Source organism: Cupressus sempervirens, unplaced genomic scaffold, assembly GCF_028749045.1.
Source record: "Cupressus sempervirens isolate cs-2001-9-10 unplaced genomic scaffold, ASM2874904v1 CseChr00c100005_01, whole genome shotgun sequence".
Classification (NCBI taxonomy): domain Eukaryota; kingdom Viridiplantae; phylum Streptophyta; class Pinopsida; order Cupressales; family Cupressaceae; genus Cupressus; species Cupressus sempervirens.
The window spans coordinates 34073-45902 of NW_028322203.1; the positions used below are offsets into that span (position 1 = coordinate 34073).

General features: G+C 32.7%; 1 protein-coding gene across 1 annotated transcript; it reads left to right on the top strand.

Annotated features, from left to right (window-relative positions):
* Window positions 1–5174: 5174 nt before the first annotated feature.
* LOC149527903 (uncharacterized) lies at window positions 5175–9448 on the top strand. The gene is made up of 5 exons (XM_089812024.1): window positions 5175–5341; window positions 5631–6640; window positions 6747–7025; window positions 7140–8483; window positions 8572–9448. Exons 1-5 carry the CDS (start codon window positions 5266–5268, stop codon window positions 9190–9192), a joined length of 3330 nt encoding a protein of 1109 aa, XP_089668150.1. The 5' UTR covers window positions 5175–5265; the 3' UTR covers window positions 9193–9448.
* Window positions 9449–11830: the final 2382 nt, after the last annotated feature.

The following is an 11830-nucleotide window of genomic DNA, read 5'->3' on the forward strand; positions in this document are numbered from 1 at the left end:
AAGCTAGAGCATAAAGGAAATCTAAGCAACAAAGTATGCTATGGTGCAAGCAAAATGAAGACTAAGCTAAATGCAAGAATGGTCCAAGTGCTCCAAAATCACCAAGAAAACCTCCAACATAACAATAGCATAAGTGCATAAGAGATGAGAGAGTGAGGAGAGAACATATTTTTAAAGAGAAATGGATAGTAGAGATTAAGAGGAAAAATCAAAGGTAGAGAATGAGTCTTGAGTGATCCATGTGCACAAGAATCTCACCTAAGCAATAACAATGGATATGTTTAAGAGGAAAAAGGCATGTAGAATGGAATAAAGATTTCACCCACCTTGGAAAGTTTGCACCTCATGTGAGACAAAAATGTCTTTTCTTTTATTTTTAAAATGAGAATTATGTTTGTCATGTGCACACATAGGATAAGTGGGATTTTGGGGATTTTATTTAATTAAAATGGATCAAGGTCTTCCAATTAAATAAAAGACATAAGATAAAGTGGCCAAAACATAGGTTATAATTGGATAAATAGCAAAGTGATGGATAAATTAAGCAAAAAAATTAGAAAGGGGGCTCATAGTCTAGATGACCATTTTTGGGTGATTACAACACTTGTTCAAGAAGTTTATTGAATAAAGGTTCATGCATAAAGGAAGAGAAATTAAATTATTAATACCAAAAATTAGAAGTTACCTTATTGTCATTGTCATCAATGCATGATTTGCGAGATTGTAATTAAGTGACTAGAAAATAAGCAAATAACATCTCACTTCAAATATAAATGGTTGTCAAGACTCAAATGCCCCATTAAAAAAAAAAGAAAACCTTATAACAAGTTTCTAGTTTAAAAATGAAAAAATAAAAAATCTAATAGTTTAAGCAAGAGAGTAAGATTCAAATACCCCATTTAGAAAAAGAAAAAAAAAACTTATAACAAGTTTTTAGCTTTAAAATAGAAAAATAAAATTCTAATAGTTTAAGTAAAGAGAGTATCCCATATGCAATCTTACTTGTGTGTGATGATCAAGGTCACCCACATGCAAAAAGTTGTATAAACAATAGACGTTGACCAAAGTAAATTAATAGAATTATCTCATTTTTTGTGTGAAGAAAAGAAAAATGAAATAAAAGAAATAATAGTACATGAAGTTCTAATTTTATGTAGCTATCTTATAATATATTCATCTTCCAATTATATTCATACATTTTGTTTAATCTAGATGCTAATAGTCAATCATCAATAGTCAGTATATATAACAAGTAAATTATTTGAATCTTAATCTCCATTGTTAAGGGAAAACTACATTAATAATGAATTACACATTTTACATTTCTAAGTGTCTTGTAATACCTCCAAAAAAGAGTTATTACATGTGAAATTTGTTGCTAAGTTGGAGAGATCATTATCCATTTTGTAATAAGAATTTTTCTTAATAATAACCCTAAGAATCAATTTTAATTTTAGAGACACAAAACTAGCTGGATACTCTTATGTTATTCTAGGTTGTTTCACTAATGTTTTGTAATAGTCCCTTAACCTAATACCACATTTTTTTATTGATAGAAGATACGTTGATGGGGTTAAAAATATTTGAACTAGAAATAAGATCCCAAAAATACACATTTAAAAAGTTTGATGACTCAAATGTATCAACTAGAACACTTGGTTGTTTGTAGCTATAAGGGATGATGTCCTCATCAATAGTAAAAGAAGGATTCAAGAGCCAAAGTAGATAAGATAAGACAAGGAGAGGGGAATGAGGACTGACATGCCAACAACCCATTTGAAAGGGAACATCAATAATAATAATAATGAACTTCAATTATTTTAGTCCATGTGTGAAATTTTCTTACTTTGTATAATTTTTTTATTTATTGAAAGAAGCTTTTTATTAAAAAAATCTTTGTTTAGCTATTCAAAGAATCCATTTTGTTGATGACAATGTGAATGAGATGAAAAAACTTAAGAATTTCCAAATAACTTATATTTTAATCTAATGATTCTCTTCCCTCCCATGATTTTTTCTCAGACTCGTTATTATTTATTGAAAGAAGCATTTTACTAAAAAAACAAACACACGATTTTTCTTAGATTCGTGATTACTATAGGACAAACAAAAGTGGAAGCACAAGTCAATGCCCTTATTCTTTTGCATTTGCAGCTTGAGCACATACATCTATTCTATCTAACTAATTTTTTATATTTAAATTCTAATATTATATCTAACTAATTTTCTATATTTAATAAAAAAATTCTATTGTTTTCTAAAGTTTCTAACTGCTCTAGTATTTTCTAAATTTTCTAATGTTGTCTATATAATTTTCAACTATTTTCTATAAATAATATTTTACAATTAATCTAATTTCTCTAATAATGTCTAAATTTTACTACATTTCAATACTTTTTCTAAATTTTATCTAATATTACATTCTAAAAACATAAATGTATAATAATATTAAAAAAATTGAACTATTTAAAACAATCTACATTAAAAATACACATTAAAAACTATATTTTAACTTAAGAAAACATAAAATAAAACTCAAAACATTTAAAAAAATTGGGAAAAAATGTTGACAAGCCTGATCCGGCTGACTCCTGTAGCTCAACCTACTCCCCAGTTCCAGCAACCTCGTATGATGAAAATGACTATCGAATTTTTTTTTGCTGACTTATATAATTTTTCAGGTTCTAGCTAGATTAGATCCGGTCAGATCCATGTGGTTGTGTACATGCCACTTGGCTCCTAGTCAGTGCCACGTAGTTTTGACCAAATTTGGTCTCACTTGGTCCAGTCTCGTCAGATCCAAAAAGTTAGCCCCGAATGTGACACAAATGCGTGCTTTCACCCTTAAGTGACAAAAAATAAGCAAATAACATCTCACTTCAAATATAAATGGTTGTCAAGATTCAAATGCCTTATTTAAAAATTTAAAAAAAAACGTTATAATAGTTTTTTAGTTTTAAAATGAAAAAATGAAAAATCTAATAGTTTAAGCAAGAGAGTAATATTCAAATACCCCATTTAAAACAAGATAAAAAAAAACTTATGACAAGCTTTTAGCTTAAAAATATAAAAATAAAATTCTAATAGTTTAAGTAAAGAGAGTATCTCATATGCAATCTTACTTGTGTGTGATGATCAAGGTCACCCACGTGTAAAAAGTTGTATAAACAATGAACATTGACCAAAGTAAATTGATAGAATTAGCTTTTTTTGTGTGAAGGAAAGAAAATTGAAGAAAATGAAATAATAGTACATGAAGTTCTAATTTTATGTAGCTATCTTACAATATATTCATCTTCCAATTATATTCATTCATTTTGTTTAATCTGAATGCTAATAGTCAATCATCAATAGCTAGTCATATATAACAAGAAAATCATTTGAATCTTAATCTCCATTGTTAATTGAAAACTAGATTAATTAATAATGAATTACACATGCTACCTTTCTAAGTGTCTTGTAATACCTCCAAAAAAGAATTATTACATATGAAATTTGTTGTTAAGTTGGAGAGATCATTATCCATTTTTTGAAGAAAAAAATTCTTAATCATAACACTAAGAATCTATTTTAATTTGGGAGACACAAAATTGGTTGGATACTCTTATGTTATTCTAGGTTGTATCAGTAATGTTCTGTAATAGTCCCCTAACCTAATACCACTTTTTTTATTGATAGAAGATATGTTGATGGCGTTAAGAAGATTTGAACTGGAAATAAGATCCCAAAAATAAACATTTAAAAAGGTTGATGACTCAAATGTATCCACTAGAACACTTGGATGTATGCAGCTGTTCTGGTCAATAATAAAAGAAGGAATCAAGAGCCAAAGGAGGAAAGATAAGACAATGAGAGGGGAATGAGGACTGACATGCCAACAACCCATTTGAAAGGGAACATTAGTAATAATAATGAACTTCAATTATTTTAGTCTGTGTGTGGAATTTTCTTACTTTGTCTAATTTTATTTATTTATTGAAAGAAGCATTTTATTAAAAAAATATTTGTTTAGTTATTCAACAAACTTATTTTGTTGATGACAATGTGAATGAGATGAAAAAACTTACGAATTTCCAAACAAATTATATTTTAATCTAATGATTCTCTAATGATTCTCTTCCCTCCCACTATTTTTTAATTAATTGAAAGAAAAATTTATATTAAAAAAACAAACCCACGATTTTTCTTAGATTCGTTATTACTACGGGACAAACAAGTGGAAGCGCAGGTCAATGCCCTTAAAATTTCGCCTTAGCAGCTTGAGCACATACATCTATTAAAGACCGTGGATCTCCTCTTTTCTGCACATACATCTGTTTTACCCAGAATCATATCTTTTTCAAATCTCATTTACACAGCTTCCTTCTATCATACGCCGCCCAGTAAGAGAAAAATGGGCAACACTTGCTGTTGCTGTTCATGCTCTGCTCTTGATCAAGTAGATTATCAAGATATGTTTGATAAAGTGACCGAAGTGGAAGATATGAGTCACATTGATGAACTCATTTCTTACATAGACCAGCTCTTAACTGTCATTGACCAGGGAAACCTTCAATCAATTGCCCACCTTGCCAAGAGCAATCGGGTGACTGCCTCTCTCAATTCCAGCGATGGTTCACTGGAGAAGATACTGAAGCGATCTAAACACGTGTGCAAGGTCTAAATCCATTTCCTTATCATATTTAAGCTTCTTGATGTACATAATTGAAGTTTTAATAGGAAAATGTACTTGACTAGAAAGAAATAACAATTCTGTTGAATATGTTTTTGAGTGCAGAGAGACATTGTTCCAACTCTTAACCGTGAGATACGGAAATTGGTGATTGATGTGACGAATCAAGGAGCGCAGATAAAGTGGGTGGGAGTAGCGCTCTCAGTTGTGGGTTTTGTGTTGGAAAGAATTGAACAAGTTTCTTCCAACAGAGAGGAATGCATAGTGCTGCTGAAATACATGTTTAACCTTGCAAAATACATCAAGCAGTTGGAGGATCACTTGGGTAATCAAGAGAAGCTGAATAGGGTTCTCCAATTCATCGTAGAAGGCTGCCTCCTCTGCATATCAAAAATGCAGTCCCATCCGCTTTCCAAGTAATTCAAATTTATGTATTGTGAGTTTTATTTGGTCATTTGTCCGTAAATCGACTCCTATAATGATGAATCTTTGTTTACTTTTGATGGTCACGTAGATTTTTTGCTGCTCCGGTTACGGCTGATGATTTGCAGAAATTACGAAGAGGACTTGGGCAGGAGTACTCGGAGCTCACAATGGAATCAATAATTGCTGTGCTGAATAGGATTCCAGTTGTGTTGCCTCCATCCCAGGGAAGAACTCCTCAAGCAGGTGTTAATTTCTCTCTTCTTTCTTTATTCAGTAGCTGTTTAGGCTAATTTAGTCTATCTAGATCTCTTAAATTATAAGCAGAATTATGTTGATTTTTTTCCTAGGTGATACAAGAGTTTAATAGTCACTCATCTAAAACAAATAGTATTTTTAGTGCAAATAGACCTATCAGCAACAAAAACTTTAAAATGATCAACTATTAGTACACATATATATATAATATCTTTAATTTTCTTTCATTTTTATTTTAACACATTTTCTAATAAAATTTAATTTGTATTTGTTGTAGTGGGTATTGAGGAAGCAAGAAATGATGTTACACGGCTTCTAGATATGGAAAGCAAATCAGTTAAAGCAGTGGTTATTTATGGTCATGGTGGGATAGGAAAGACTACTTTAGCAGAAACAGTTTTCAGCAAACTCAACCTTCAGAACTACAAATATTGCAAGGTCAATTTAGAGCAGAACTGTTCAGAGGCTGATCTGAAAGTTGCACAGCAACAAATCTTAAGAGACCTTTATGACCGCAATATTGCCTTCAGGGATTTAAATGAAGGTCGGGAACAATTGTCCAAATATTTTAAAGAGCAATCCTCTAAGCCTGTCTTTATTTTTGTTGACAATGCATTGGAGCAAAAGCACCTGGAAAAGCTACTGCCTATTAGTGACCTAGCATCACTTCCACCACAGAGCAGGATTCTTCTTACGACAAGGAATCTCAGTGAGACCCGTATTCTTGCACAGCCAGGAGTCGAACGATGTCATTATCAGGTACCACGTCTTCCACAAGACAAGGCACGAGAAATCTTGTGTGAGTTGGTTTTAGATAGTGCCCATGCCAGGTTTGACCCCACCATAGATATTGACGGCCTCCTCGAAATATGCCAGGGAATTCCACTGGTACTAAAAATGGCAGGGTCGAGATTACGTGAGAATAAAGAAAATGTGCCAGCTTGTAGAGAGACAGTGGAATATCTCAAGTCATCGCTGCTACAAGGAGGAGAAGCCGAATTAAGTGAGCGCATGGTAGACTTTGTTTATAATCGCTTGGATGCCTCTTGGAAAGAGGCATTTCTTGACATTGTCTTCTTTTTTTGTAATTGGGAGCGAGAGCGGGTGGTCTCTAGTGTTGGAGCGACAGAGTTTAAAGAGCTTCAAAGCGCAGCACTTGTCAATGTTACAAATTATGACAGGGTGAATGTTCACGATATAGTGAAAGCACGAGGGAGAATGCTGTCGAGAGATGGGGAGAGAATCACCAACCTACAATCTCTCACCACTGCTCTCCAAGATGAAGAGGTATTTATTTTGCCTATAACTTCATAGAATCAGTTAGGGGAAATATTTTGAAGATCAATTAGTGCTCTACATTTGATTTACTTTTGAGTTGCACACATTTTTGCAGAGCATAAAGAAAATAAAGGGGATCGCTCTTAATGAATCATTCGAGCTGGACGCTGATCATCTGAATATGATGAAGAGATCTTTAAGAGTTTTGAGCTTGACAGGAAACATAAGAATAATAAATGGAGAATGTAGCGGAGCCTTTGAAAATCTAAGGCTGCTTAGCATGGAGAATCATAATAATTACTCATGGATGGATGTAAGTAAACATCCAAGATTATCAGCAATCATTTTGAGAAATCAAAAAGTTTCCTACTCCCAGGATTCCAACATCCCTGAGGCAAGATCTACAACTTCTACCTGATTTATAATATTATATCTGGAAAAACAAATTTATTTTAATTTATTTTTTCAAAATATTATTTACTCGAAAAAATGAAATTGTTTTTTGCAGTTTGCGGCCATCCCGACTTCATTGAGATATGTATATATAGAAGGTTTTAGATTAACTAATTTTTTCACTACACTTTACCAAGTTCAGTCTTTGAATTGTCTAACATTACGAGACTGTAGTGGGTTTAATAGTCTTTCTGAAAGCATTAGTAATTTATTTATTTTGAAACATTTGGATTTAAGCTCTTGTTCCAGCTTGGGGAGCCTTCCAAACAGTTTTGGTAGTTTGTCTTCTTTAGAAGATTTGGATTTAAGCTCTTGTTCCGGCCTGGGGAGCCTTCCAAATAGTTTTGATCGTTTGTCTTCTTTAGAAGATTTGGATTTAAGCTCTTGTTCCAGCTTGGAGAGCCTTCCAAACAGTTTTGGTAGTTTGTCTTCTTTAGAACATTTGAATTTAAGCTCTTGTTCCAGCTTGGGGAGCCTTCCAAACAGTTTTGGTAGTTTGTCTTCTTTAGAACATTTGAATTTAAGCTCTTGTTCCAGCTTGGGGAGCCTTCCAAACAGTTTTGGTAGTTTGTCTTCTTTAGAACATTTGAATTTAAGCTCTTGTTCCAGCTTGGGGAGCCTTCCAAACAGTTTTGGTAGTTTGTCTTCTTTAGAACATTTGAATTTAAGCTCTTGTTCCAGGTTGGGGAGCCTTCCAAACAGTTTTGGTAGTTTGTCTTCTTTAAGACATTTGGATTTAAGGCATTGTTCCAGCTTGGGGAGCCTTCCAAACAGTTTTGATAGTTTGTCTTCTTTAAGACATTTGGATTTAAGCTCTTGTTCCAGCTTGGGGAGCCTTCCAAACAGTTTTGGTAGTTTGTCTTCTTTAGAACATTTGGATTTAAGCTCTTGTTCCAGCTTGGGGAGCCTTCCAAACAGTTTTGGTAGTTTGTCTTCTTTAGAACATTTGGATTTAAGCTCTTGTTCCAACTTGGGGAGCCTTCCAAACAGTCTTGGTAGTTTATATAAATTGGTGAAACTATATTTAGTCAAATGTACACAACTATCTTTGTTGCCTGAAAGTTTTGGAAATCTTGCTTCTCTGAAATATTTGGAGTTGCAAAAGTGTGAGAAGCTCATGAATCTACCTCAGAATTTTGGTCAGCTGAAATATTTAGAATATGTGAGCATGCATGGATGCAGTGCATTACAGAGCCTCTCTGGTGATTTCGAATGTTTGAGTTCACTTACTGCCGTGAAGGCTTCAAAATGTTCCCAATTAGAGTTAAATACAGTTGATACGTTAGCCAAGATGAAGGGATTGATGGTGGTGGATATAGCCAAAAGCCCCAAGTTGAAAGAGCGATGGGAGCAAGTGAAGGAGCATTACTCCTTAGCAATAGTGGAGTGCGGAAGACAGGTAATTTGTCTTGTGCTTTAACTAAGGAATTTATTTCAGAGGTTATGCTCATCCTGTTCTTAATTTGAGCGTCTTTCTTACATTGCAGAGATTGCGTGATGAAATATACCCACATGCAGATGTGATGAGTAGAGCATTTTTTCACAGCGAGTCAAAATTCGTGCATGTGGATGAGAACGGGCAGCTCGGGGAGTGGCCCAGTCCGGCAGGTGGGGTAAAACTGTGGGTGTTGGTAAAGGACAGGGATGTCACATCATCAGCATCATCAAATAGCAGGTGTTGGGAAACGGTGAAGAGGAAGTGGATGGAGGTGGTTGCTTCGGAGGGTGGGCAGATGATATTTGTGGACGTGGGAGGGTCGTGGGAGGAAAGAGAGAGGCGTGTTGAGGAAGCTCTGCCACATTTGCCCAGCGGCACAGTTGCCTGGATGCCTCCTGACAACAGGGCGAGGCTACTCTTCGCCCATTCCGTCCAGCGTTGTTACAAGAGACATATTGTGGACGATTTGGGGGTTGGGAATTGCATTGTGAGCACATCAGTGTGGGTAGATGAAGAGGGGAGGAGGAGACTTGATCTCGATCACCTCCAATTCATATTGCCCGACTTTGGAACACCTCTTCTTGCTCAATCTGAGTACCAAAATATTTCTAAACAATTGTTGTCCCCTATTTCGGACGCAATTTGGTCTCTGCAAGCCTACTATTACTAGTCTCACATAGCTAGTATTCATCTATGGCATTGCGTCCTCAACTTTCTGGCAGGCGGCCATGAGCAGTGCACCAAAATTCAATCATTTCGAAGCAATTCAAGGCAAACAGTTGTGTCAAATTATACATCTCCCTTCTTTACAAATTATCTAGGTACCTACTGGATGCTGTCCTACCGAATATTGCATGAGATCAAATTATCTCCCTTGTTTTCACAGTGAAGAACCCCCAAATGGAATAAAATTGAGCATTTCTGAACTCGAATTCTTTAATTTTATAAATTTATATATTTGCAAAAATGACCAATCTTGATAACAATTCCTGAAAGTGATACAAATTTTTAAAATAGATCTCGAGTTCAGATTACAGGTGGAGGATCAACTTGTCTAAATCAGAACTTAAAGATATTTGATCTGTTAGAATACGTTTTTTTAATAACATTAGTCAAAATTAAATTATTATTATTATTATCTAACTTTTTATAATTACATTAATTAGAGTTAGATCATTTTTTTAAAAGAAAATCTATTAGAATATCTGTAATTTCCATTTTAATCATATTTCTTTTTCATTTGCTATATTTATTTGTAACATTTTTGAAATTTTGAAATCTAAAATATTTTTGTATTTAATCTTTTAGAATGAAATATGTATGGTGTTCATATGAAAATGCATTATTTTCCTTAATATGAATGAATTTTAACTTTTATATTTTTGAGTGAATTTAAATTTTTTTAATTTTTTCCCTATTTAATATTTTATTGTTTTTCTAAATTGAAATAAAAAAATTAATATTATTTATTTCTTATATAGATATGGTACATATAATTTTATTTATGTCCAAGTGTTATATACAAATATCTATTAATTTTGAGGAGGTACAAGCAAATCTCGCTATTTTGTATTATTTGATCTTTATATTTTTCAAATTCCAGCATTAACGTATTATTCTACTACTTCAATGTCATTCAATTCCTATAGTAAAATGTGCTTATGTGCAAGGATTTCTTATTATATATACCTACAACTAATGGAATAGTTGTAATGCGATTAGGAGCCTAAAGACAATAATCTTTTAATCAAATTATTATTTTCCTTTGTATGGATGCTTCTTTTGCATTGCCATGAGAGGAGTGCTCAATATGGAATATCATAAAAGGGTAGAATCGAAAATGATGTGATTGATTGATGTATATCCATATATGTTAATGTGGGTGTCCATGTAGGATATTATGTAACTTCAAGTTTGGATAAACCATGTTATGTTTTAAAAGTGCTTAAGATGGGACTATGATACTAAAATGATAATTAAGAAAAGGTTGATCATGTTATCTTGTACTACACAATTTCATTACTCCTCTTAGTTTTGATTATTTAGAGTTTTGGGTATCTGTCATGTCCTTAAAGATTTTGGAGAAGCATAACAACTTCATGGTAGGGTGGAAAAGAACTCCTGCAATATTCTCATCCTAGGTATTTCTTGAGTAGGTTCTAGAGCTCCTATCAGAAAAGTCATCATGCTTAGGACATTTTAGTATAATTTTAGAGTCTCTTGAATATAGTGCTTAGTTGGTTGTTGGATCTTGCTAAAAAATATTATTTCTAAATTTAGAATGTTTTTTTTTCTTTTTTCTTTTGTCATGCTTGTATATATTCTATTAATTACATAGAAATTATATTTATTGACTGGGCAATTTCTATAATGACCTTGACTCTTATAGACTTTGCCACTTTTTATGAAGATTATTGATATTGCTCTTATTTTGTAAGTGCAATCATTACATAGAATTGGTAATCTAAATTTAGTTATAAGCATTTAATCAATTGATATTGAGGATTAGTTATATATTATTCATCAAAAATATCTGACGATATAGCCCTAAAAATATATTTAGAGAAGGTAGTCATCAACAAAATGTTTTAGAAAAATCTAGATTTTTGCACTCATAAAACATGTCCGATAGCACAAACCACCCTTTATTAAACCCCATCTTAATTAAAAAATTAACAGGAAAATATGCCTTCCAATGGATCTATCTTGACATGTTGGATATTCATCAATTGATTATGTACCAAGACATTATTGGAAATTTTAATTTATTATCTTTACTTGTGCAGATATTAGAGTGCATTGACAAATTTTTCTTCCCTGTTAAGTTTAATGGATCATATTGTTGACTGTGGTAAAAAAAAAAGGTTTTATAAGCTTTCTTGTTTTGTGTGTACAGGTGGTTGAAATATTATGAATTTCAATAAGTTTCTCGCAGGCATGTGTGAAATTACTAGTTGCATCAACCTATTAACTATTTGAATTTAAAACATTTGTAATCTCTATTCCTTTTGTTTACACTTCAAAGGAGCCAAGATTTCACGATGTAAAGGGTTGAGGAGCCAAGCTTTTAGATTTTATAGCATTCTGGAGAGTAGCTTAGAATAGTTTTCTAGCAAGGATCTTGTAGAATCTTTTGGTGAGCAATAACATACTTATTGTCATATTCTTCTAAGTTACTTGTAGTTCCAAAATTAAATAATTATATGAAAGATCTTAGATAATGATTGTAAAATTGAGTGAAATTGATGTCTATATTATTTATTTTATACAAACTATTTTAAATGTATTCAATATCTACCAAAAAAAAC

Coding starts and splice junctions, on each gene's coding strand:
- LOC149527903 (XM_089812024.1), top strand. CDS start 5,266: ATGGAATCAATAATTGCTGTGCTGAATAGGATTCCAGTTGTGTTGCCT. Junction 5,342..5,630: donor GGGAAGAACTCCTCAAGCAG/GTGTTAATTTCT, acceptor TATTTGTTGTAG/TGGGTATTGAGGAAGCAAGA. Junction 6,641..6,746: donor CTGCTCTCCAAGATGAAGAG/GTATTTATTTTG, acceptor ACATTTTTGCAG/AGCATAAAGAAAATAAAGGG.